Source organism: Perissodus microlepis, chromosome 12 (genome assembly GCF_051167445.1).
Source record: "Perissodus microlepis isolate ML-2025 ecotype Zambia chromosome 12, ASM5116744v1, whole genome shotgun sequence".
In the NCBI taxonomy this organism is placed as follows: domain Eukaryota; kingdom Metazoa; phylum Chordata; class Actinopteri; order Cichliformes; family Cichlidae; genus Perissodus; species Perissodus microlepis.
Window position 1 is genome coordinate 12,342,149 of NC_140472.1, and position 21,183 is coordinate 12,363,331.

General features: G+C 40.7%; 2 protein-coding genes across 5 annotated transcripts; one reads left to right on the forward strand and one right to left on the reverse strand.

Annotated features, from left to right (window-relative positions):
- Positions 1–125: 125 nt before the first annotated feature.
- kdm2ba (lysine (K)-specific demethylase 2Ba) lies at positions 126–13,738 on the forward strand. Of its 3 annotated transcripts, XM_084947272.1 has the most exons (11): positions 126–262; positions 3,625–3,849; positions 3,981–4,124; positions 5,028–5,114; positions 5,456–5,746; positions 7,280–8,094; positions 8,268–8,431; positions 8,519–8,680; positions 9,092–9,310; positions 9,392–9,465; positions 11,109–11,223. In XM_084947272.1, exons 1-11 carry the CDS (start codon positions 209–211, stop codon positions 11,121–11,123), a joined length of 2,250 nt encoding a protein of 749 aa, XP_084803398.1. In that variant the 5' UTR covers positions 126–208; the 3' UTR covers positions 11,124–11,223. The 3 variants fall into 3 exon arrangements, with proteins under 3 accessions (XP_084803398.1, XP_084803396.1, XP_084803397.1); XM_084947270.1 differs by lacking the exon at positions 9,392–9,465 and having other exon boundaries at positions 128–262; positions 11,109–13,738; XM_084947271.1 differs by lacking the exon at positions 9,392–9,465 and having other exon boundaries at positions 128–262; positions 5,465–5,746; positions 11,109–13,738.
- rnf34a (ring finger protein 34a) lies at positions 13,066–20,241 on the reverse strand. Of its 2 annotated transcripts, XM_084947274.1 has the most exons (8): positions 20,077–20,241; positions 19,333–19,551; positions 18,208–18,594; positions 17,694–17,756; positions 17,158–17,359; positions 15,668–15,697; positions 15,407–15,448; positions 13,066–14,881 (listed from the first exon to the last, which is right to left on the reverse strand). In XM_084947274.1, exons 1-8 carry the CDS (start codon positions 20,080–20,082, stop codon positions 14,694–14,696), a joined length of 1,137 nt encoding a protein of 378 aa, XP_084803400.1. In that variant the 5' UTR covers positions 20,083–20,241; the 3' UTR covers positions 13,066–14,693. The 2 variants fall into 2 exon arrangements, with proteins under 2 accessions (XP_084803400.1, XP_084803401.1); XM_084947275.1 differs by lacking the exon at positions 15,407–15,448.
- Positions 20,242–21,183: the final 942 nt, after the last annotated feature.

Sequence of the window (21,183 nt, forward strand, 5' to 3'; positions counted from 1 at the left end):
CAACCCTCTGCGTTTACGTTTCTTTCCAATACATTTTGAATTATAGTTGTGCCGTTTACGTTTTTTTTTTTTACGTCAGTTTTGATATTTCCTATGGTTCGTGAACGCAGCCTGCAGAAGCTGCCTGTGTGTGTTTGGTGTGAAGGAGGGGGACGAACTTAGCTTGTTCAGCCATGTTAGTTTTCTCAAACGATGAGAGAGAGGAGACATGGCCTTGTCACTGAGCGGAGACGATGAGGAATATGATTCAGAATCTGAGCAGGTATTTTAATTTCGTGAACTCTACTTTGCTCTGTATGCTTCTCGATTTTTAAAAAAAAGGGTTTTGACGTTTTTTCCTTTTCGTCAATTACTTCAGGTGAATGTTTGTATCCGCTTTTCCTCTCTCTATGTAGGTTAGTCGGGTTGAAAGGAGAAGGTGTGTTTTAAACCTTATTCTTCGGTCAGCCAGGTAATAGCGAATAAACACAAAGCTAAATATTTGTACACATTTAAAAGAACTGGAGTTCCTCCTTTTTGTGTTCCGTGACCGTCCAAAAACACACCGTGTCTTCGCCTCCTAGACACCATCTATCTTGTTAGCCACAACCGACCCATTTTTGTACTGACCACCTCTTAATAGCGAGCAGCCTCATCCAGTGAGGTTACAGATCCGCGGCTGTGACCACAACCTCGTTATCATCCACTACCTTAACGGTGAAGGCCATCCGACTTTATGCTGGCCAACTTATGATTTTCTCGTGCACTTTGGTTAACCTGCTATATCGAAACTGTTTTTCATGTGATTGATTTCCTCTCACTTCCAAAACTTGTCCCACAACTCTGCGCCTTTAAGAAAGCTTTAGTCAAAAACGTTGAGGAAGCAGGGACAGAGAAAGGGGGTGGGGGTGGGGAGAGGGTAACAATGAAGTGCCTCTACTTCTGTTACTTAGTAGTCCAGTGGCCCCAAACTGGGCAAATGGGTTTGATTTTTAACAGAAATGTCTCCATTTTAAACTCTGCATAAAGCCTTAATGTGGCTTACAGGGGGGAACTTCTCATGAGTGGCATGGAGTGCATGCTCATTTGAGGTCAGCAGCATGGATACTTTCTCATAGGGCTCATTAGATATTGCACAAGTCTCTCCAGCACACAGTTGGCATGTACAGTTCAAGAGAAATGGGAGAAGTGCTGATGTAAGCGTCAGACCCCTGCTCTTACACAATGTTTATATCCACAACACCCACAAGCAGTGCAGCGTCAAAGATCATATTTTGAAGTCTTCTGTTGTGACATATTATAGGGAGAGCAGCACATGTTATTTGTGCTAATTGAGCGCGGGCAGCAGATGAAGGCAAACGTGAGTTTCACTCGCTGACATCCACGCTGATGCTGAGTCAGAAGATTGTGTCACAGCAATATGGGCCATGTTTTTATTTGCAGGGCTCAGCAGCCAATTAGTGTCTGTGCAGAGACAGTGGATCTGTAGCGTAGTGGTTTACACATTTGGCTACTAAGTGATCATGGGAGGAGATGCATCTCGGATTAAAAAAAAAAGCAGCCAAATAAAATTTGGAGACATGGAGGACATGTCAGTTTTTTGTTGTGGTTTTAAACTTTGCACGGACTTTATTTGCTCAGAGACTCGGCCTTACTTTAGAAATGCTATGTGAGACAAAGTCATGTGAGATAAGGTTAGGGAAATGGTGAGGTATCAGCCACACCTGCAGCAACAGCACCTGTCCTTTCTTCTGTGTTTCTTTCTCATATTTCTGTATTAGGCAGATGGATTAATGGAAAGCTTGGCACCATGAAAATAAGCTTTGCCTGGTTTGATCATTTAGCCTGGTTTTGCATAGATGCTCTGTCAGCAGCAGCAGGCAAAGAACAACTTCTTGAGCTGACAGCAACACAACAGAAGAAACTCTGTTATGTAAAGGGATAGATCTAACAACGCGTTCCAAAATCCTCCTGGGGGAAAACGCTCCAAAGAGCAGTTTCTGTTAAACAAGAAGAAACATGTTGTCACTGTTGTTATTAACAATTTGCCGTGAAGCTTCTTTAGCACATATTTAGGGCTGGTTTCTCCACTCCTTCCAGTGAATATCATTCAGAAAGCAAGAGTGACGTTATCGTTCGCCTGGAACATCTTGTTTTACCTGTCTGCAATGCCTCAGTATCATCTTCCACATAAGACAACCGCAGAGGGTTGAATGATCTTAATTTATTGTAATTTGGTGTTTTATACAAATGAATGGAGTAATAATTGGTCAAAGAGCTGAAATGAGCCGTTGTGCGTGGGCCGTGTGTGATTTCAGTAATAGAATAAGAATAGATGACATCAGGAAAGTGCTCAGAGCACAAATCATAGCTCCACTCTGAGCTTATTTTTATCCATCTCTCTCAGTTTTTTATTCAAACAGTTGCCATCAGAGAGGCAAATGTGTTGCCTAGGTAACCTCTCCTCCTGTGTGATTTGTCTTATTTTCATAGTGCTTTATATTGCCCTGCCATGGCAACAGGGAAGAGAGTAAGAAGGAGATGTGAGAAAATCACAAAATGAATTAAGGTTTCAGGATTCAGTTAGATAATTGGTTGCTTAAATTTCAGTCTGATCGTTAAATTACTGTTTTTATTTTTAGTCCACAGCATCACACAGTTGCTGCTTCCAGTGACTCAAATAAGAAGATTTGGAGTATGCTTTTGTCACAATTCTCAAGGTGACACCCTTAACCCTAAGCTTAACATGCACTTTGAGGACACAATTTCATTGACATGCCTACATTATGAGTACAGTTCAGTTTATATAGCGCCAAATCGCAACAGAAATTGCCTCAAGGTGCTTCATATCATAAGGTAGAGACACTACCCTGACCACAGCTTTGTTTTTCTTTTTTTTTAATTGTTAACTTGATTTAGAGTGAGCACTAGTTAACCCAGTAGCCAAGAAGCAAATCATTTGTTTAATCAGTAACACAATAATTGTATATCAAAAGCCTACAAACACCACTTATGTGTCGTTAATGTTCCATCCAATAGGAATCCAGTACTTTTTAAAGCAAAAACATGCAAATATTCACTGATTCCAGTTTCTAAAATGTGAGAACTTAATCCTTTTACTTGAAATGGTAATCTGAATACCTTATTTTGGGGTTATTTTGAGAGATCGTGATCAACTTAGAGGGGAAAATTTACAATTTTCAGATATTTTGTTGACAAAATAATTAGTTAGGAAATATTAAGGGAAATTAATTGATGAAAATTAATATTAATTGCTGCTTAAGTATAAACTGTTTCCACATGGCTCTGTTTGCTGAAGGATAGTAAAATCCCAAGTTCAAGGTGGAACTAAACTAAATTCCTTGTTTAGTTAAGGAATTTTTTAGTAGCTGGGTCATATGACTTGTAATTAAGCAGCAGCAAGAATAGCCTATAAATAAATACATAATGCATGCATCACAGTTTGATGTCAGTGCCAGTTTGTTGATGGGATTCCTTGTGCTGATTACTGTTATTTCAGCCGTTTGGTCTGATATCTGTTTACCTGTTAGCTTGCTTAAAGGTCCTGTGTCCATGTTCTCAATGACAGAGAGTCTCTTCATTTTGAGTTATCATCTAATGTCTCTTATGTTTTTTGCCTTCCAGCAGCGGGCAGCTAACCGGCCCAAACCCAAAATGGGGACGTCGTCAGCTGTTAAGCTGCCGTCCAACCGCAGCTCCTCCGGAGCCCGCCGCAGGAGGACACGCTGCAGAAAGTGCGAGGCATGCTTGCGGTCTGAATGCGGGGAGTGTCACTTCTGTAAGGACATGAAGAAGTTTGGTGGACCAGGGCGCATGAAGCAGTCCTGCATCATGAGACAGTGCATCGCGGTGAGTCAGTAGAGCTTTAGAGCCAAAATTATCCATGAAGACATGTAACACTGTCAGCTTTGTTTTTAGAAAGCATTCACTGCTTAATAAACTTTATTTCTGCTTGTTTTTTCTTTTTTCGCCCCATGCAGCCCGTGTTGCCCCACACAGCAGTGTGTGTAGTGTGCAAAGAAGCCGGGAAGGAGGACACACTGGAGGATGAGGAGGACAAGTTTAACTTTATGCTGATGGAGTGCTCCATCTGCAATGAGATCGTCCATCCCAACTGCCTGAAGGTACAGAAGGGCGCCTACGTTGGGAACAGCTGAACAACTCCACCTCATCATTACAGTCATTGTGACGGTGACTCACAGTGTTGCAGTAATGTGCCAGGAATCTCAGATCATTGTAACATGACAGGAGTGACTCAGGCAGTTGAATCGCAGTCAGAGGAGATAATTGGGTAGAAATGTTGATGTTTACATAACGCTAAAAAAACTTTGTTTGTGATGTGGATCTCAAGATTTTACGGCTCCGACATGACACCATCACGCTGAGGGTTTCACTGAACACACGCTTAAGAAAGCTTAAGAGGTCAGGAGTTTAAAAACAAACTCTCAGATTAAAAAAGAAACTGTATTAGATCATGACCAAAAAGGGCAACACACAGCACACACCCTGTTTGTAACTTGTTATGCGAAAACACAATTTGCTATTTGCATATGTTTGGTCAAACCAGTTTTTGAAGCATGGTCTGCATGTTTGTTTTGCATGCAAGAGCTAAGAATTTTTAATGCCATCAGCTAAATTCCTAAAAAGAGTAGAAAACAAACAAACAAAACAGAAAAAAGAGGCTGCCTCTTTGTACCTCGTTACAGGTTTTTCTAGCTGTTTTATTGTCTTGTTGCAGAATATATTTGGAACCTCATACAGCAGTTTAGATTTGTAACAGCATATTTAGGCCGAGTTGAGATCTTTAACTGTTTATACTTCCCTTTTCTGAGTAATCCATGAAGCAAGAGTTGGCATGTTTAACAGCGACTGAGGTTAAACTGTGCTGACCTGCCTAACAAGTACGCGTCACAACAGCCACTTTCACTTCCCTTGCCTTGTTTGCATTAAACACACTGAACACAGGACTGAGCGAGAGCTGGCAGTTCAAGTTGAAATCCGACTCATTTGGCCGTTGTTTTTATCAGGTGTGCGACGCTTCGGGGGTGGTGAATGATGAACTCCCTAACTGCTGGGAATGTCCTAAATGCAACTATGCTGGAAAGAGTGGAAAAGTGAGTACAAATATGTGTGTGTCATGGTTTTTATGTCAAGTTTTAGCTCATCAAGTGTGTTTTGGAAACAAAAGAGAATTAGCATTACAGAGTTTTTGTTGCTTTCATTATTTCAATATTCGGTTAAAGCGTGTGTTGATCAACTTGCCACTTCCTGTTTATACTTTTGTCATCTTTCACATGTGGCAGTGAAGCAGGAAACCTCTGACTGCTGTGTCTTTTATGTTCTCGGTCACATTGATTTTGTTTATTAAACCATAGGAGCACTTTTAGGAACAGCGTCTTTTTCTTGTCAATATAGGCTAAAGGTATAAAGTTGTCTCGCAATTATTGTCCCTTTGGCATTGAAGCAAAAAAGGGGCCCGGGGTTCAAGTATGCCTCCAACCTCCCTGGCTCTTTGCTGAGGGAACAGAAGCCTGTGACAAAGGAGGAAGGGGACGCTTCTTCAGCAACTAAGAGGAGGTCAGACAAAGAGGAGACACCCAGGTACCGACCCGAGGAGTCTCTCAGCCGCCAGCCGCCGGTGCTTTCACCCAGCAACCTGCCACGGCCCCGGCCCGAGGACAAACTGAGAAAAAAGAGGAAGCTGTTTGATGATGATGAGGAAGAGGATCTCAGTGTGAGGAAGAAGGTTTGTATAATAATGTACAGTGTGTAAATGGAGCAGTATTTTGGGGGCTCTAGAGTGCGACCAAATTGGTCACAAATGCGACCAAATTTTTCAATGGTGCGACTCAAAAAAATCCTAGTTCGCACCGGTGCGACCAGATGTTCGAGTAAAAAAAAAAAAACTCAGTGTGGTCAGACATAGTCAGGGGCGGGACTTCTCTGATTGGCCGTGGTGCAGATATTCCTGTGGTCCTTCGTGTGTATGTTTGAAAGTGCAGGTGGATAGAATTCCACACAAAGACGTAAACACAGAGCGTGGACCCGACGCATCAGAATCAGTTTTCTCGTTCTTGGCTTTCTTACCCGACAGCACGTACACGGACACCCCGTTGTGGCTGAAAGCCGACAGCTCACTGATTCTGATGCGTCGGCGGGTCCGCGCGGTGTTTACGTCTTTTTTTTGTGCTAGATTCTGAGCTGCAGGTTTTGTCTCTGTCCAACCAAAATTCACTGAACCAGCAACAAAAGAAGCAACAAACTACAATTCACATTTGATGAATGTCGTCATTAATTCCCTCTGACTTTTGCTGTATTGCTTCCACCATGATAAAATCACACTTCATGCACAGCTTTCTCTCTCTGTGTACTTTAAGAATAGTTTCCCATCTCAAATCTCTGTTTTCACCATTATTCATTCGCTTAATTACCCACCAGTCTACTGCTGTTTACAGCGCTGTCTGACACTTTTTTTTTTTTTTTTAATGACCTCAGACAAGAAGTGGGCAGCAACTTCTGCTGTTCAATACTGAAGAAATTTAAACTTTTTAAAATTATGCAAAATTGCAGAATATTTTTAAGGTTATCTGCTATAAAACACCAGACTGTCTGAGGCAAAACTGAATTGAATCCAATCGGGACCTTGTAAATCTGAATCGAAAGGATTATAGAAATCAGTGATGATACCCAGCCCTAGTGAGTAGCCTAGGCCTGACAGAAGTGGATGTAGCTGTGGGTAATAAGATGTAAAAAGAACTATTGATAACTTTTTTGTTAAGGCCTGATCCGTCTGAAATTTATAGCCAGTGCTCTGACAAAGAGCCATCATTCTCTGAACCCGAAAAAGCACAGTGTATCCAGAAAACACATTATGTGCTGCGATAAATGCACTGCCCAAGTGTCCCCTCTCCCCCCTGCCTTTCAGCGGCAGGCAGCAGCAAACAGGTCGCCAGAGGAGGCCGATGTGATGATTCATTTTAACATTGTCTACAAAGTTACCAAAGAGTGCCAAAGCACTGCAAGCACAAACACTTTTTCAGTAACTTATCTTTCTTGTAGAACTGTGCTCCAAATAAAGAACCTTGTGTTGACAAGATTGTTAGTTAATCATTTCTAAATCAATATTGTCTGTATGGACCGCAATATTCCCCCCAAAAAAGTGCACATGTAAAACTGCAGTGTTAAGTGATGCAGTTGAAAAATGTGGGTTTATCAGTGCAAACGTGGCAAAAAGATCTAGAGCCCTGACATGTGGTTTTGTTTTATTTTGTTTCTCCAGGAAAAGTCAGATGATCCTTATTTTTCCAAACTTCTTCAACAAATCAAGAGAGAAGAGGATGATGAAGATGCTGAAGAAGAGGATGAAGAAGGAAGGGAGCCTCTTTTCCAGAGCGGTGTAGAGAGGAAAGGGCGCTCTGGAGACCCTGAAGATGATGGGGATTACAGGGACTCCAAGAGCGACCTTTTGAATCTTAGCCTTAGAACACCGGTTGGAGACAGTGACCAGTCTCACTGTAGTTCTCCACAGGCCGGCCCCAGCAGTGAGGGCGGGAGCGAGACCCAGGAAAAAGGCCCGCGTCCAAAGGCTCGGCGTAAGCGGCGTTTACCTAACAGAGAGCTGAGTCGGGAACTGAGCAAAGCACTTACCCAGGAAATCCAGAAGACCGAGGACTGCATGGCCAATGAGAACCGGCAACCACTGAAGGCTGAACCAGAGACGGAAAACGAGGAACCCAAGAAGCTGTTCTGCAACGGCAATGAGCTCGGGGATCAGAGGGCCCACCTCAAGACCAAAGAGATGAATGGGAACTCCTGGGAGCTGCGACACTTCTACCCAAGTCAGATCACTCCGCTGGGCTTCAACAGGAGCACTCCGACAACCCGGCCGGTTCCTCCGCGTTCTCCACCCAAGTGTGTCCAAATGGAGCGGCACGTTATTCGGCCCCCTCCCATAAGCCCGCCTCCCGACAGACTGCCTCTAAAAGATGGAAAAGCACACATTATCCAGCGAGAGCTCTGGATGAAGATATTCCGCTATCTCACACACCAGGAGCTGTGTGTGTGCATGAGAGTGTGCAAGACGTGGAACAGATGGTAAATGCACAGCACTATCTCAACAGTGATTTAAAATATATTTCTGATGTTTACAGTTAGTGCAAAAGAGAAAAAAACCCTCTGAAATGTGGAGGAGCAGTTACAGTTTGGTTTAGAGTGTTCTGCCTTGACACAAAGACCTGACATTCAACACAAATCTTTATTTCTGCTAGGTGTTGTGACAAGAGACTCTGGACAAAGATAGATCTGAACCGCTGCACCTCAATCACCCCACTCATGCTAAGTGGGATTATCCGCCGACAGCCAGTCTCCCTGGACCTCAGCTGGACCAACATTTCCAAGAAACAATTAAGCTGGCTTATTAACAGACTGCCAGGTACTTAACTATAAGGGATTTTTGATCTAAGGTTACAGAACCCCCACCCCCCAAATCAGTGTTTTAAAGTGCCGCTATATGTTTTAGGTCTGCGAGTGTTAAGGCTGTCAGGTTGCTCCTGGGCTGCTGTGTCTGCACTCTGCACCTCCAGCTGCCCTCTGCTGCGCACTCTCGATGTGCAGTGGGTGGAGGGACTCAAAGATGCACAGATGAGGGACCTCCTCTCCCCTCCCACAGATAACAGACCAGGTAAAGCACAACCACTATCATAAATGTGCCCTTTTCTCCTGCCTGCCATGCTGTTATGCATAAATGACACTCAAAGTTAAGTTTTAACAGCTGCAACATAAACACAGTTACTAATCATTTCACATTAACTTGTGTAAGTGTTAATGTTAAAACTCTTAGGTACTCAGTTACACATTGCTAACTATTTTATAGAGCAACTCTTGGAGTGGGAAGCTTTTCAGTAGCTGGAAAGGTTATTGCTCTCATTCCAAACCCCAAAATAGATTTTTCCAGGAGGAGCTGCTTTAGATTTACGTTTTCAAACTGAAACACAAGCGTGAACTTGAATGTCAGAGACTTTTATAATCTTGAGGTGTTGATCAAATTTAAAATTGTTCTGTGTTACTTTTTATTTGACCAACAAACTAACAGGCCAGCTGGATAACCGCTGCAAGTTGCGGAACGTGGAGGAACTGAGGTTAGCGGGGCTGGACATCACCGACACGTCTTTACGCCTCATAAGTCGACAGATGCCTTTGCTCTCCAGGCTGGACCTTAGCTACTGCAACCATATCAATGACCAGTCAGTCAACCTGCTGACAGCAGCAGGGACCACAACCAGAGATTCCCTCACAGAAATCAACCTCTCAGGTGAGATGTTGAATCAGAGCGTGGAGTCATGGGAATATACAGGCATCAGGCTTTTTCATGTTTGTTTTTTTTTTCCAGCAGGCTTGCATACAAGTTCAGCTGGGCGGCTGAATTCAAATAAATGGCACACTTCCTATCCTTTAAATAACCTGATGGTCAGTCTAAACTCATACTTCCATATAATAACACAGAAAGCACCTCTGTTAGGACAAAATAGAACTTGTCATAAGACATACAATGATTGATATTTTTATTGAGACTGGGTGTGTCTGTTTCCAGTGTCTCACGTGTTTGTATTGTTTGTGTTGGTGTCTCTTTTGGGTGCCAAAAACAAACAAACATTGAAACTAATAAAACAAAACTGAAACAAGTAAACCAACTCTGTAAAATAAACTGCAGTCAAAATAAGTGTTTAAAATTATATAGAAGTTTTCAAAAGTAATGGAAAATACAAGACTATAACAACTCTTGTGTTAACCACAGAGGAAGAAGGCGAAATAGGGGGTTTTGCTAAAGCATCGATATTAGCCACTAAATTATTTAAATGCTGTGGGTTGTGCTTGATTGTTCCAGGAAATTATATACTTGGACTTGAGATGAATAAATAGATTAGTATACTTAGCATTGGTTAGTTTACTTCCTTTAATATGCTGCTTTTAGCATTTCAGCTACTGTGCACTTAGCTTGTGTTTTTTTTGGTTTGAATTAGCAACAGTACTCAGAATTACAATCTTCTTTACTGTCATTGTGTAAAATGTAAAAAAAACAAGACAAAATGCAATGCTTTGCAAATATTGTAAACACATATTTTATTCATAACAGAACATAGATGACATCTCAAATGTTTAAAATAAGAAAATGTTACAATTGTAAGAAAAATATTAGCTTGTTTTGAATCTGATGGCAACAAAATGTCTCAGAAAACTAGGACATGTACTTGGCATTGTTGTGGTGGGAGCATATGTTGTTCTAAAAGCTGTATATAGCTTTCAGCATTGATGGTGCCTTTCCAGATGTGCAAGCTGCCAGTTCCATAGGCACTAAAGCCCCCCCATACCATCACAGATGGTAGTAAGCTGGATGACAAGCCCTCTCCTCTTTAGTCCAGAAAATCAGGTGTCCATGGTTTTTAAAAATAATTTGACATTTTGATTTTTCTGACCACATAACAGTTTTGCTCTCAATGACAGAATCATGCCTGTTTTTAGTGCTGTACCACCTGAGGGCCAGGAGATAACAGGCATCCGATATTAATTGTTGATCTTGTCTGCTGTGAGGAGATTTCTCCAGAATTGTGAGGGCAGTGTTTTGTAAAGCCTGTCTTCACTTCTAAAGAACTCTAAGTGTCTCTTTAAGATGCACTTTTAATAACCAGACATTACTGGCCTGTTGCCAATTAACCTAATTAGTTTAAAAATATTCCCTCAGCTGCTTCTTCTTAGTACCACTTACTGTTTTGGCCTTACGTTGCCTCCATCCCAATGTTTGAGTTTTTGTGAGACATGCTGCTGCCATCAAATTAAAAATGAGGTAATATTTTTCTTAAAATTGCACATTTTCTCAGTTTTTTGTGTACTGTTTTGAAAAAAGGAAATGCGCGAGATCTGCAGATCATTGCTTTCTGCTTTTATTTACATTTTAGTCCCAGCTTTATCAAAGTCCCCGGTTTACATTTATAGCAATAAAGCCCAGTTTTTGAATGCCAGATGTGATTAGTCTGGAGACGTATACATTTTAAAATTAGCAGGACTGACAGTTTTCTTGTCTTCTAACCCTTTTTCCTTGCCTCATTTTTCAGTGTGTAACAGAGTAACGGACCATTCCTTAAATTTCTTCAAGCGCTGCGGAAGCATCTGTCAGATAGACCTTCGCTTCTGCAAGCAGGTGACCAAGGCAGCCTGTGAAAGGTTCATCGCAGAGATGTCTGTGAGTGTACCGTTTAAATTGAAAGAGGACAAATTGCTGCAGAAGATAAGCTAGTTCCCAACAGGGCAAACAATAAAAGGACTTCAAAGATGGTCTTTGCACTTAATGGAACAACTGGTCCTGTGATAAGTCTCTGAATCACTGTCAGTAAACTGAAGTGAAAGATTGAGATTGACTGGATGGAAGCCTTGGAGTCTAATGTCAGGAGGTGACAAACATTCACTGGACGTGTTAAGAAGAGATGGCATGCATGTGTTTCTTTTGAGACTGTACTTTTATAAAGACCTGCTTGTAATTGACTCCTGGGTTATTTTTATTCCTTAAATATTTGAAAAACAGTATTTTTATAGCAGCAACATTTCATGAGTTTACAGTGTCTCAGGAACTATTATCACAGAGAGACTACCGTGAACTGAAAATGATCTCCTTCAGTTTGCCCTCTTGTAACAGTCTGCGTGCCAAAATGTACATTTGAATTTAACATCACTTCAGTATCAGAGAAATGAAATAGCATGTACAATATATCTGATCATAAAAATATTTAGAATGTCTTTTTGATGAAGATAAAAAAAATAAAAATAAACAAATTTCATATTCTGTTACACCCTCATGCCTTCAGTTACATTACTACTTTAAACTGTGGAGTGTTTTTGCTTTATGGGGTTTTCAACAATATTTCAATATTAATTTATTGATTTTTTTTTTTTATTACAGTCTGTATTTATTCAGTAAGTTGACATAGGTGTGTCACATAGCTGGGTCAAATAATTAGTACAAGTAATTTATCAGGGTGATTTAAGCCTGTTGCAGCTCCCAGCGGGTGAAGTTCAACACCCAAAAGTTAGTAACAGGAAGCTGACTGTCCCAGCAACTGTGAAACTGACTTTGTGATAATACAGTAATCCCCCACACATCTGTTTTCACCTGGTTCTGGTTTATATAATCTGCTAACGCTGACCTTTGCAAATAACTCATTTGCATAGTTTTGAACCTATACTCCCTACAGTAGGTGTTGTATTTTGATTGTTGTGCTGTAATTGATCACCTCAGGTGAATGTGATGTTTATATTTGTAAATCCAAAAATGATGTGCTAATATGCATTAAAAGAATTTCATTTGTACCATTAAAGCGAGGCTTTGCTCTTTTCTCTTTTTTCCATATTCTCACAGGGCTAATAGATTTTACCTAATTTGTACATTTGGCACAAGCCTGTAGTTTGTACTGTTGCCTCACAGCAAGGTGGTCCTGGGTTTGAATCCATCTGTTTGTGGTCTTTCTTCCACAGTCCAAAGACATGCAGTTAGGTTCATTGGTGCTTCTAAATGACCCATAAGTGTGAATGAATGCCTGCCTCACTGTTAGTCGTGTGAAAGACTGGCAACCTGTCCAGTGTGTACCCCACCTCTCACCCTATGACATCTGGCATAGGATCCAGCCCCCTCATGACAGATGGATGGATGACTTGCAAAAAAGTCATTGTTTGCCAAATGTCAGAGGAGTACAATGGGAGGGTTTAAAATCATTTTCTTTTTACCACTTTTTGAAGTTGTGAAATCAGATCAAGTTAACTTTTGTTTGTGTTTGATTTTTGTTTATATTTTTTCACAAATTTAACGCCATACAATTTTAGAGAATGAAGTAAGAAGTGTGTTCTAAAACAAACCTCTCATCGCCACCCAAGCCTTGTCTTGAACAATTTTTGTGTGTTTGGAACTTAAAAGGCTGTGACATGATCACTTCCTCAGTAATCATTAGCCAGGACAGTAAAAGACACATGCTTGTGGTGCCCGACTGCCCCGCTCCCACCACCCACACAGACACACGCAGATTTCAATTGAAATTTTAATTACCAAAATAAAAAGTTCAACATTCCCAAATACAAAGACCAAACCTAGCACACAATTAAACCCTCTGTAAAAGGAAAAAAGTGCAACCTGATCCGCTACTGTGCATGACTGTAGCGGACATCTTTACTGTAATAGCAGCAATTTTGACTTTGTGGGTTACAGTACAGAGCGAAAAGCTTGTGAAAGAGCAGGGTATTGTGGGAAAATAAAAGCAGAGAATTTGTTTCAGGGGTAGGGGCAATCTAAGGAGTAGGATATGACCTATCTGGTGTAATAAAGCAGTGTCATGCTCTGGTTCAAGCAAATTAATGCAGATTAAACACATTTTAAATCACCTGACAGGAAAAATGTAAACCTCTAAATATAAACTGAACCCAATCCCTGGGCCACTTCAATCAAATAATAATAATAAAAAAAAAAAAAAAAAAAAAATAGATATATACATATCTCATATGGATCCATATATGCAAATATACATCAGCAAGTCATTAACTTCTATTTACTTCCTATATCACAGGTGTCAGTAAACTCATAGCTATATCTTTGAATAGTTAGTTCAATACATTACTCCTACATGAGAAAATTCAACTCGTTAAGACACTTTATTCCATTCTCAACGATACACGACAAATAAAAAAAAAAAAAAAAAAAACACAGTTCAGCGGGAGGTGGTTGGGGAAGGTGGTGGGATGAGTTAGCACCGGTTTTCGTACTTTGTCTCCACTAAAGAGACAAATCAAGAGGTGACAGCGGAGGTTAGCTATTGCTGTAACGACAGACGTTGTGTGATCATTTAAAATGTGTAATGCATACAAGTAGTTATGTAACAAAATAAGTGAACAGAACAATTATATGTCAACTCCATCTGAAAAATCACAGCGGCTTTGAACTCAAACAGCTCAAAGATAAGCACGCATTAACTCAGCTACTATTAGGTCGCTTGCGAGTAGTGGATCAACACACAGTTGTGAAGAAAAGTGCTTTCTGGTCAAACATGCTGAGGAATCAACAATCCAACACTAACCCTCACAGCTGAAGGAAGGGGGAGAAAAAAAAAAAAAAAAAAAGGTGAGAAGCATAAGGGCATGACGCATTATTTGGCACCTAGTTCACACTCTCCTATGTTGAGCTTCAGCGTGTGCCCTCGCCCTCATGAAGATATGTAGTCACTTGCAGCAGTTGTTAAGTGAGGTGCTCTCAGGAATGCCCAGCAGAGTAGAGAACCAGCTACAGTTTACAGGCAGATCTGAGGGTGAAGCGTTGTTTAACATGACTGCACGCGGCTCGTGCCGCACATTCTTTGCTTTGAAAAACTGTAAGAAATACATTTAAGACATTTGAGAATAAACACAGATACGGAAGATATGTTAACTTGAGGAATGACTCGCTGGAGGGTACGTTCCTACGCTCTGCCCACTCGTGAAAGCGAATAGTCAAAATTCTTCAGAAAGACATTTCTTAGATTTCACTGTGCAAATAAAGTGAGACCTCAGAGAATACAAACATCCACAGACTGAGTCTTTTGGGGATTTGAAGGTTACGAGCTGCATTGTTGAGGTTAAGGTACAGTCTCAGTCTGAAGCAGGTGCGGTGGTGCTGCAGAGGTGCATTAGGATTTGAAGACGTGCACAGCCCTCACGACGTACTGCCTGCAGATCGGGCATTCGTTCATCCTCTTGCCGCACTTGGTGCAAGTGACCATGTGTCCACACTCCAGGAGGACGCAGTCGATCGTAGCGTCCATGCAGATCCTGCAGAGGTTGTCGTCGTGAATCGTCAGTGGACAGTTCTCCCCATCTGCGAGAAAAGAGAGTAATATAACCACACAATGAGTAAAGGGTAAGAGAGCACTGGAATACTCAAAGCTTCACAAAGCACCCTCGTCTGATCGAGGTAGGTCATGCCCACAATCGCCTGCAAAATAACAACCCCTGCGGTATTTAAGTGTCAAGATGTTACTATATCAACCACACAATTTTGATCTCTAGAAGCAAGCTCAGAGTGAACACACAGGGCTGACATACTCCAGTTTTCAATATAATTACTTCACATATTCAACACACACACACGAATAGATGAGACTGAAGGAGATTGATTTTCATGGTGGATCAATCTTCAATTTTCTTAAGTGGGATAAATGAACATTCAACTTTCATCCTCAATGCAACATCAATATCCCCTCACAGGAAGAACCATGTATGGAAATGTTTCAAAGAAATGGGTCGAATGGAAAATGAGAACAGGTTCACAACGAACACTGGTGCGGTGCAGATGCAGTTGGGTTCATAGATGGAACATGTGACCACAAGGTATAAGCCTTACCTCCAATGGCACCATTGCAGATGGGAGGGGGGAAGGTCATCACTTTATGAGGGAGGAGTAAAGCAAGCGCGAGACATATCAACAGGAGTCTAAACGAAAAACTCGTTCAAATGACCCTACCTGTGTGAGTTATCAATAGCACTCGCAGTAAATAATATTGTCAGAGGAAGCAGAGATATTTAGTTTCAGTGGTTAAAAACAGGATGTAGTTCCAACAATGACATCTAGGACACTGCACACAGAAGTTGGGTGAAAACTTACCTGTGGTTACAGTGCTGCTCACATTTTCCACTGCAAGAGAAATAAATGAAATGTACTGACACACTTCATTCGACCACACAACATGATACATTGAAAAGGTTTGTAAACTCTTTGAAGTTAGCTGAATTTCTATGTTTAACTTGCTGATAAAATGCGGTCTGATATTAATTATAAACACAGCTCTACTTCTACTGTCTTTATTATCTTTATTACTGGCTCACAGTACAGGCTGGAGAAGGTTAACTCTACAGTTTATTAAATGGTACAGTCTGTTTTTGTAAGCAACCACAGCTTTTTTAAACATTTCCTATAGCTGCCCGAGACTTGCACAACTGTCAGGAGGAATTTAGATTCAAGCCGCCTAAATAATGGTTTCAGTTCATCAGTAATTCTAAAATATCTTGATTCTTCTTTAGGTCATCTCAGTTAAATTAAGGTCAGGACTTCTGATTTTCTCCTATTCACAGCAATGGCTGTAAAAAAGACTTCTGGTCCTCTAGAAGTCTGTAGGACAGGGCCTCAGTGACTTATTTTGGATTATACAGAATAAGAAATTAGCTTTAGTTTGTAAATCTTGGTTATACTACATTCCAAAAAACAGGATTATGGATGTCGTGCTACCGGCTTGTGATTGACAAGTTGTTAGCTAATAAGTAAGCACTTTCACTGTTAGCCTAGCCACCCTCATCAAATCAGTTTGTATTTATTTATTTTTCAAATTAAAAAAAAGATGGCAAGGATGAAAATACAAATCTCAAGACTTCAAAACACAACATCAGAAACAAACAGATGACATCACGGTAGCTATGCCCAACTTTTACACTGTGCACTGACCGCGCTTCGCAGATAGGTGTGAAGGACTTTTCTTCACTCCAAACATACCGCTGTGTTCACTTAAACTTTTGTTGGCTGAACATATCCTACAATAATGTCCTACAACTTTTAGGATATCCAGAAGATCTGTAGTAGTTTACGTTAATAGTATCCTATTGTTCAGTGATTTTTCTCAAAATTTACACATGACCAAAGATTTCAGCCTTCTGAGAGACTGAGCAGGCTGCTTAATGCTTCACTCCACACCAGTCGCTTTTTGTTCTTGAGAACAGCAGACCTAATAAAGACATGCAAGGACTGGTTACTAACCTGAAAGGTAACCTCTATCCTCTATTACCTGAACACTGGACTTTTTAGAGAAGTAATTAGCACAGAGGTTAATCTACTCTTCCAGCCTGGACTGTGAGTATCTATTCAGAGTCTTTAATAAAGATGCGACAAATGAGTGTTTGTGTTTTATTAGTTTAGTCACATTTGTCTGTGATTGTTATTTAGATGAAGATAAGACCACGTTTATGTGCAAAAGATCTTAACTATTACAAACATTTTATATACTATAGATGATTTCTATAGGAAATAAAAAACAGGACTGCTTTAGAGCTGACAGCCCCCCTCCCCCCACAGGATTTAAACACAGTAAAAAAGTTAATACCCACATGATTTCCTGTTCTCTTCAGTCTCCCTGTAAAGTCTGCTGACACGCTCCACCAGCTCCCACTTCTCACAGCACCCTGAATAGTTGACAAAATTCCTGGCCAGTATCTCTTTCAGCTGCCTGACAGACAGGCCCTCAATATCCCGTAAACTGGAGATGTCTGAGAGGGATGCTCTGGCCCAACGTTGAGTCTGAGGACTAACCTACAGGACAGGAAACACCACTAAATGAAATATTATGCACACAATACTCTTTTTTTCATCATATTCTGCTTCTTGTTAATCATTATAATTTATTTGTTTGTTTGTTTTTTAAACTGTCTGCAAACATGAACGCATAACTGAGTTTTCATATCTCCAAGTAAGCAGAACTGTTTCTGGGATCTTAGATGAATAAAATTCTTTTCATTGATTTTCAACCCAAGTCACCCAAAAACATCTAAGCATTCATCACACTGCTCTCTAATACCTGCACCACAGTTTTATCAGCAATAATGCATGAATTCACTTTTATTAAAAGGAAAATAAATAGAAAGACCTCAGGAGTGTCTTCACTGGGATCCAAGTTGAGAAGAGACACTGATGTACCGTCTCCCATATCCTGAAAGGCAACAACAAACATAGTATGCACTGCACACAAGAAGCATGCCGCCAACAGAGGATTAGGATTAGACAGACCTCAGCCAGCCCATTGATACATTGGAAACAACAATGCCTGGTACGTTCCATTCAAAGACAAGCTTACTGCTCTATAATCAGGCCTGGTACAAGTATTTATAGTGGCTCCTGGCTGCTTGAGGTTGGGCTCTCTTCTAGCTTATTTGCTTTCTTTTATTGCTTTCTAGAGTCCTGATTTGTTTTTATTTAGTTGGTGTGCAAATTTAGCTGAAAGGATGAGCAGTGAACTCCAACTGACTCATTTTCTGGAAAACACTCACGTGAATTTCTTAGAAATGTATGCGTTGCACCAACAGAAAAGTATTACTACATAAATATCTGTAGAGGTCTGGACAGTATGTTATTTGCATACATGTGTTTAACCTGGTTCTGACCTGGTTGGTGTCAGAGCTATCGCTCCTGCTGAGCGCTTCCTCCTGAGAGGCAGCGAACGCAGACAGCTCGGAGGCAGACTGTGTGGTAGAAGGGGTTGGAGTGTACAGGGAACGCGACTGAAGGCTGGTCATGTCGGGGTCCTCCTCTTCCTCGATTCCTTGATGACAGAGAACCAAGTCCACCAGATCTTCCTTCTCCCTGCAGGTGTCGGTGGGGATGTTACGCAGCAGCAAGTACTGACGCAGGTCCTTCACTCTGAGACGCATGAGCCGCGGCCGCTGAAAGGCCGTCGCCTTCAGCAAATGACACGTGGCACAAATGCGTAAATTCTCCTGAAGCACGGAGCACAGAGAGCAGAAGCTCTTCTTGCAGTCGCAGCAAATATACTGAGGAAGAAAAACAAGATGATGGAAATGAGGGAATTAGTGATTTATGCACACCTTCCGCCATGTGCTACTGCAAGGTATCTCATCGCAGGAAGACGTCACAGACAAAAATGTAACCTGTCTCATTCTCCTCCTTATATGCACATATATTTTATAATAAATATTGCTATTACAGTCAAAACAGGAAAAATACCAAAACCATTTAATAAATCACTGAATGCCACCAGAGCTTTATTGCATTTCTATCACTCACATCTGCTCTTCCCATGCAGACAGAGACAGGAGGTGCTTTCTTTTATGTGACAAACATCAAAGAGTAATAAATGCAAGATATGGGATTAGACCAGCATGGTGGTGTGCAGAGGGTTCAGACAGAATGAGAGCCTGAGCATGAAGATATTAGAGCACTAGCATGTTGGTCCATCTGCCTCCCAACTCGTGCCTTTTTGTCCCAGGACAAATAAATATTCATCATGTCAGCACTCTAGAAAACCAGTTAGCCTCTTTTTAACTATTTGAATTAGTTTAAACCTTTATAATTAGATGCTTTTTTCTTAAAAAAAAAAAAATAAATAAATAAAAATAAAAACACCCATTAAAAATGCACATGAGAAAATGAGCTAAGCACGCACACTCTCCATGCCCACAGTACTTCTGTCTAAATAATTCATTTAATATGTTTCCTCCTTATCAGACCAGGTAATATGTTTGTATTAGACAGAACACCCAGGCACCTACCTTCCTCCTGAAGACTGAGAAGGCCTGACCACAGGCCTTGCATACAAGACTGGGACTCCCTGAGCTGGTGGGCGGGTACGTGGAATATCCCGCACTGGGGGCAAATCTGAAGGGTCCAGCACCGGCCCCGAACCCTGGCTGCTGGCCTCTGACGGCCCCAGTACCCATGACTTCATTCAGCAGACCACAGCATGAAGCCCACATGGAAGAGGCCCCTGCCTGACATTTACAAAACACCTTTACTTCAGTATTTAGTGTCTTCACGTTGAATCCTGAAGAACATCTTGTTCTTACTGACAATATGTCAACCACAAAGGCCCATCAGTATAATTTATACACGGTTACCACAAGCACCACAAGGCCACATATATGTGCATATTATACATGATTATAATACATGAAACTACTAGAAGGGGTTTGTACGAGCTGTTCATAAAGCACAAGATGTGAATAGATAAAGTAAATGTCAACAGTAAAAGCACTTAAGGTACATAATGTCACAAAAAAGCAGAAAAACAGCTAGACCAATATTCACCTGGAAACCTAATGTAACTAAATAATCTTAATGTCAAATCAGTGTTGAGTGACAGCTGCCAGAGTGGCTGTTTGTCCGGCCGTTTTAAGTATTTAGCCAGCACAAGCCCAGAAACGTCAGGGACCTGAAGCTTGCGTTAGCCGGTTGGTGCTAGCGAAAATCTAATCAGACCGATAATTGGAACAAAGGTTACGTAAAGAAAAAATTACCTTCATTGCAACTCCGGCGTGTCTACCAAGACAAAAGAGACTGTCAGTGTAACCATTGCAATGCGTAGCGTCGCTTATTTAGATGAAGTATCTTCTCTGAACGTAATGTGATGAAGCCAACTGCAGAGTCCACCGCCGCTGTACTGCTGCTTCTGTGGTCTTATTACTGCCAGGCGACGCATTAGTGCCACCTACTGTTAACTTGCAGAAAATGTCCACAAAAAATTAACAAAAATATGTAGGCACTTTATAATCAAATTTCGCCAAAACAAACACAAATGAAGATAATAATTTCAGAAGATAAGATAGAATGATTCGCAGACAGTGATAATCCTATCTTTGCTCTATAATTGTCACCGCATGAAACAGACAAACAAATATTAATTTAAGTTTTAATTCATCATCATTCCACAAGTGTGTCCCTTCTAATTCTTCTCAGGTTGCCACTCTTTGAACCATAAACAGATACTTCAATAATGACTGTTATTTTTTTTTATACATATGCTCTTGTAATTCTATTTATGTATTTTGTTTTTCAACTAATTATTTGTTGATCTGTGCCTTGATACGCAACAGCATTTTATGATTGGTGCTTAAGCACTGTAGGTTGTGTGTGTTTGATTGTGTGAGTAAGTTGTGTGGATAGGCTGTAAACGAATTGGCCTTTTTTTTTTTGATTAATAAAGTCTACACAAAGTTCAAACTAAGTTAACCAAAATTTCGGTTTGTAAAAGCTAAACTTGCATGAATTAAGCTATTTGAAATTCAACTAACATCAATGGCAGCTGTGGTCCTTTATTCACTTAATTCACGACGGTGAGGCCGTCACGTGGTCTTTAACTTATTAAAACAGATATTTATGTCATTAGGAAGATTAAAGACAGTGCTGAATTATAACTTGTAAGACTAAACAGTAGGTACATTCCTGATATTCCTTCGTAGTTAACTACATACCTAATTAGTTATTTTATTTAAAAAAAAATCCGAGCCAAACAAAGTATACATAAGCGGGTTTAATATAAATGTCAGTGTCATGTATAATTCGGTAATTCTGGTCAATTTATTTTAGATGTGTTTTTTAAATAATAATAATAATAATAATAATAA

Excerpts from the sequence above, each read along its gene's own strand:
- kdm2ba (XM_084947270.1), top strand. The coding sequence starts at position 209 with ATGGCCTTGTCACTGAGCGGAGACGATGAGGAATATGATTCAGAATCT. Across the intron at positions 8,681-9,091 it reads TCCCACAGATAACAGACCAG|GCCAGCTGGATAACCGCTGC; the intron begins GTAAAGCACAAC and ends ACAAACTAACAG. Across the intron at positions 9,311-11,108 it reads CACAGAAATCAACCTCTCAG|TGTGTAACAGAGTAACGGAC; the intron begins GTGAGATGTTGA and ends CTCATTTTTCAG.
- rnf34a (XM_084947274.1), bottom strand. Across the intron at positions 17,360-17,693 it reads CCAGTGAAGACACTCCTGAG|GTTAGTCCTCAGACTCAACG; the intron begins GTCTTTCTATTT and ends CCTGTCCTGTAG. Across the intron at positions 15,698-17,157 it reads TGAAGAGAACAGGAAATCAT|TGGAAAATGTGAGCAGCACT; the intron begins GTGGGTATTAAC and ends TTTCTCTTGCAG.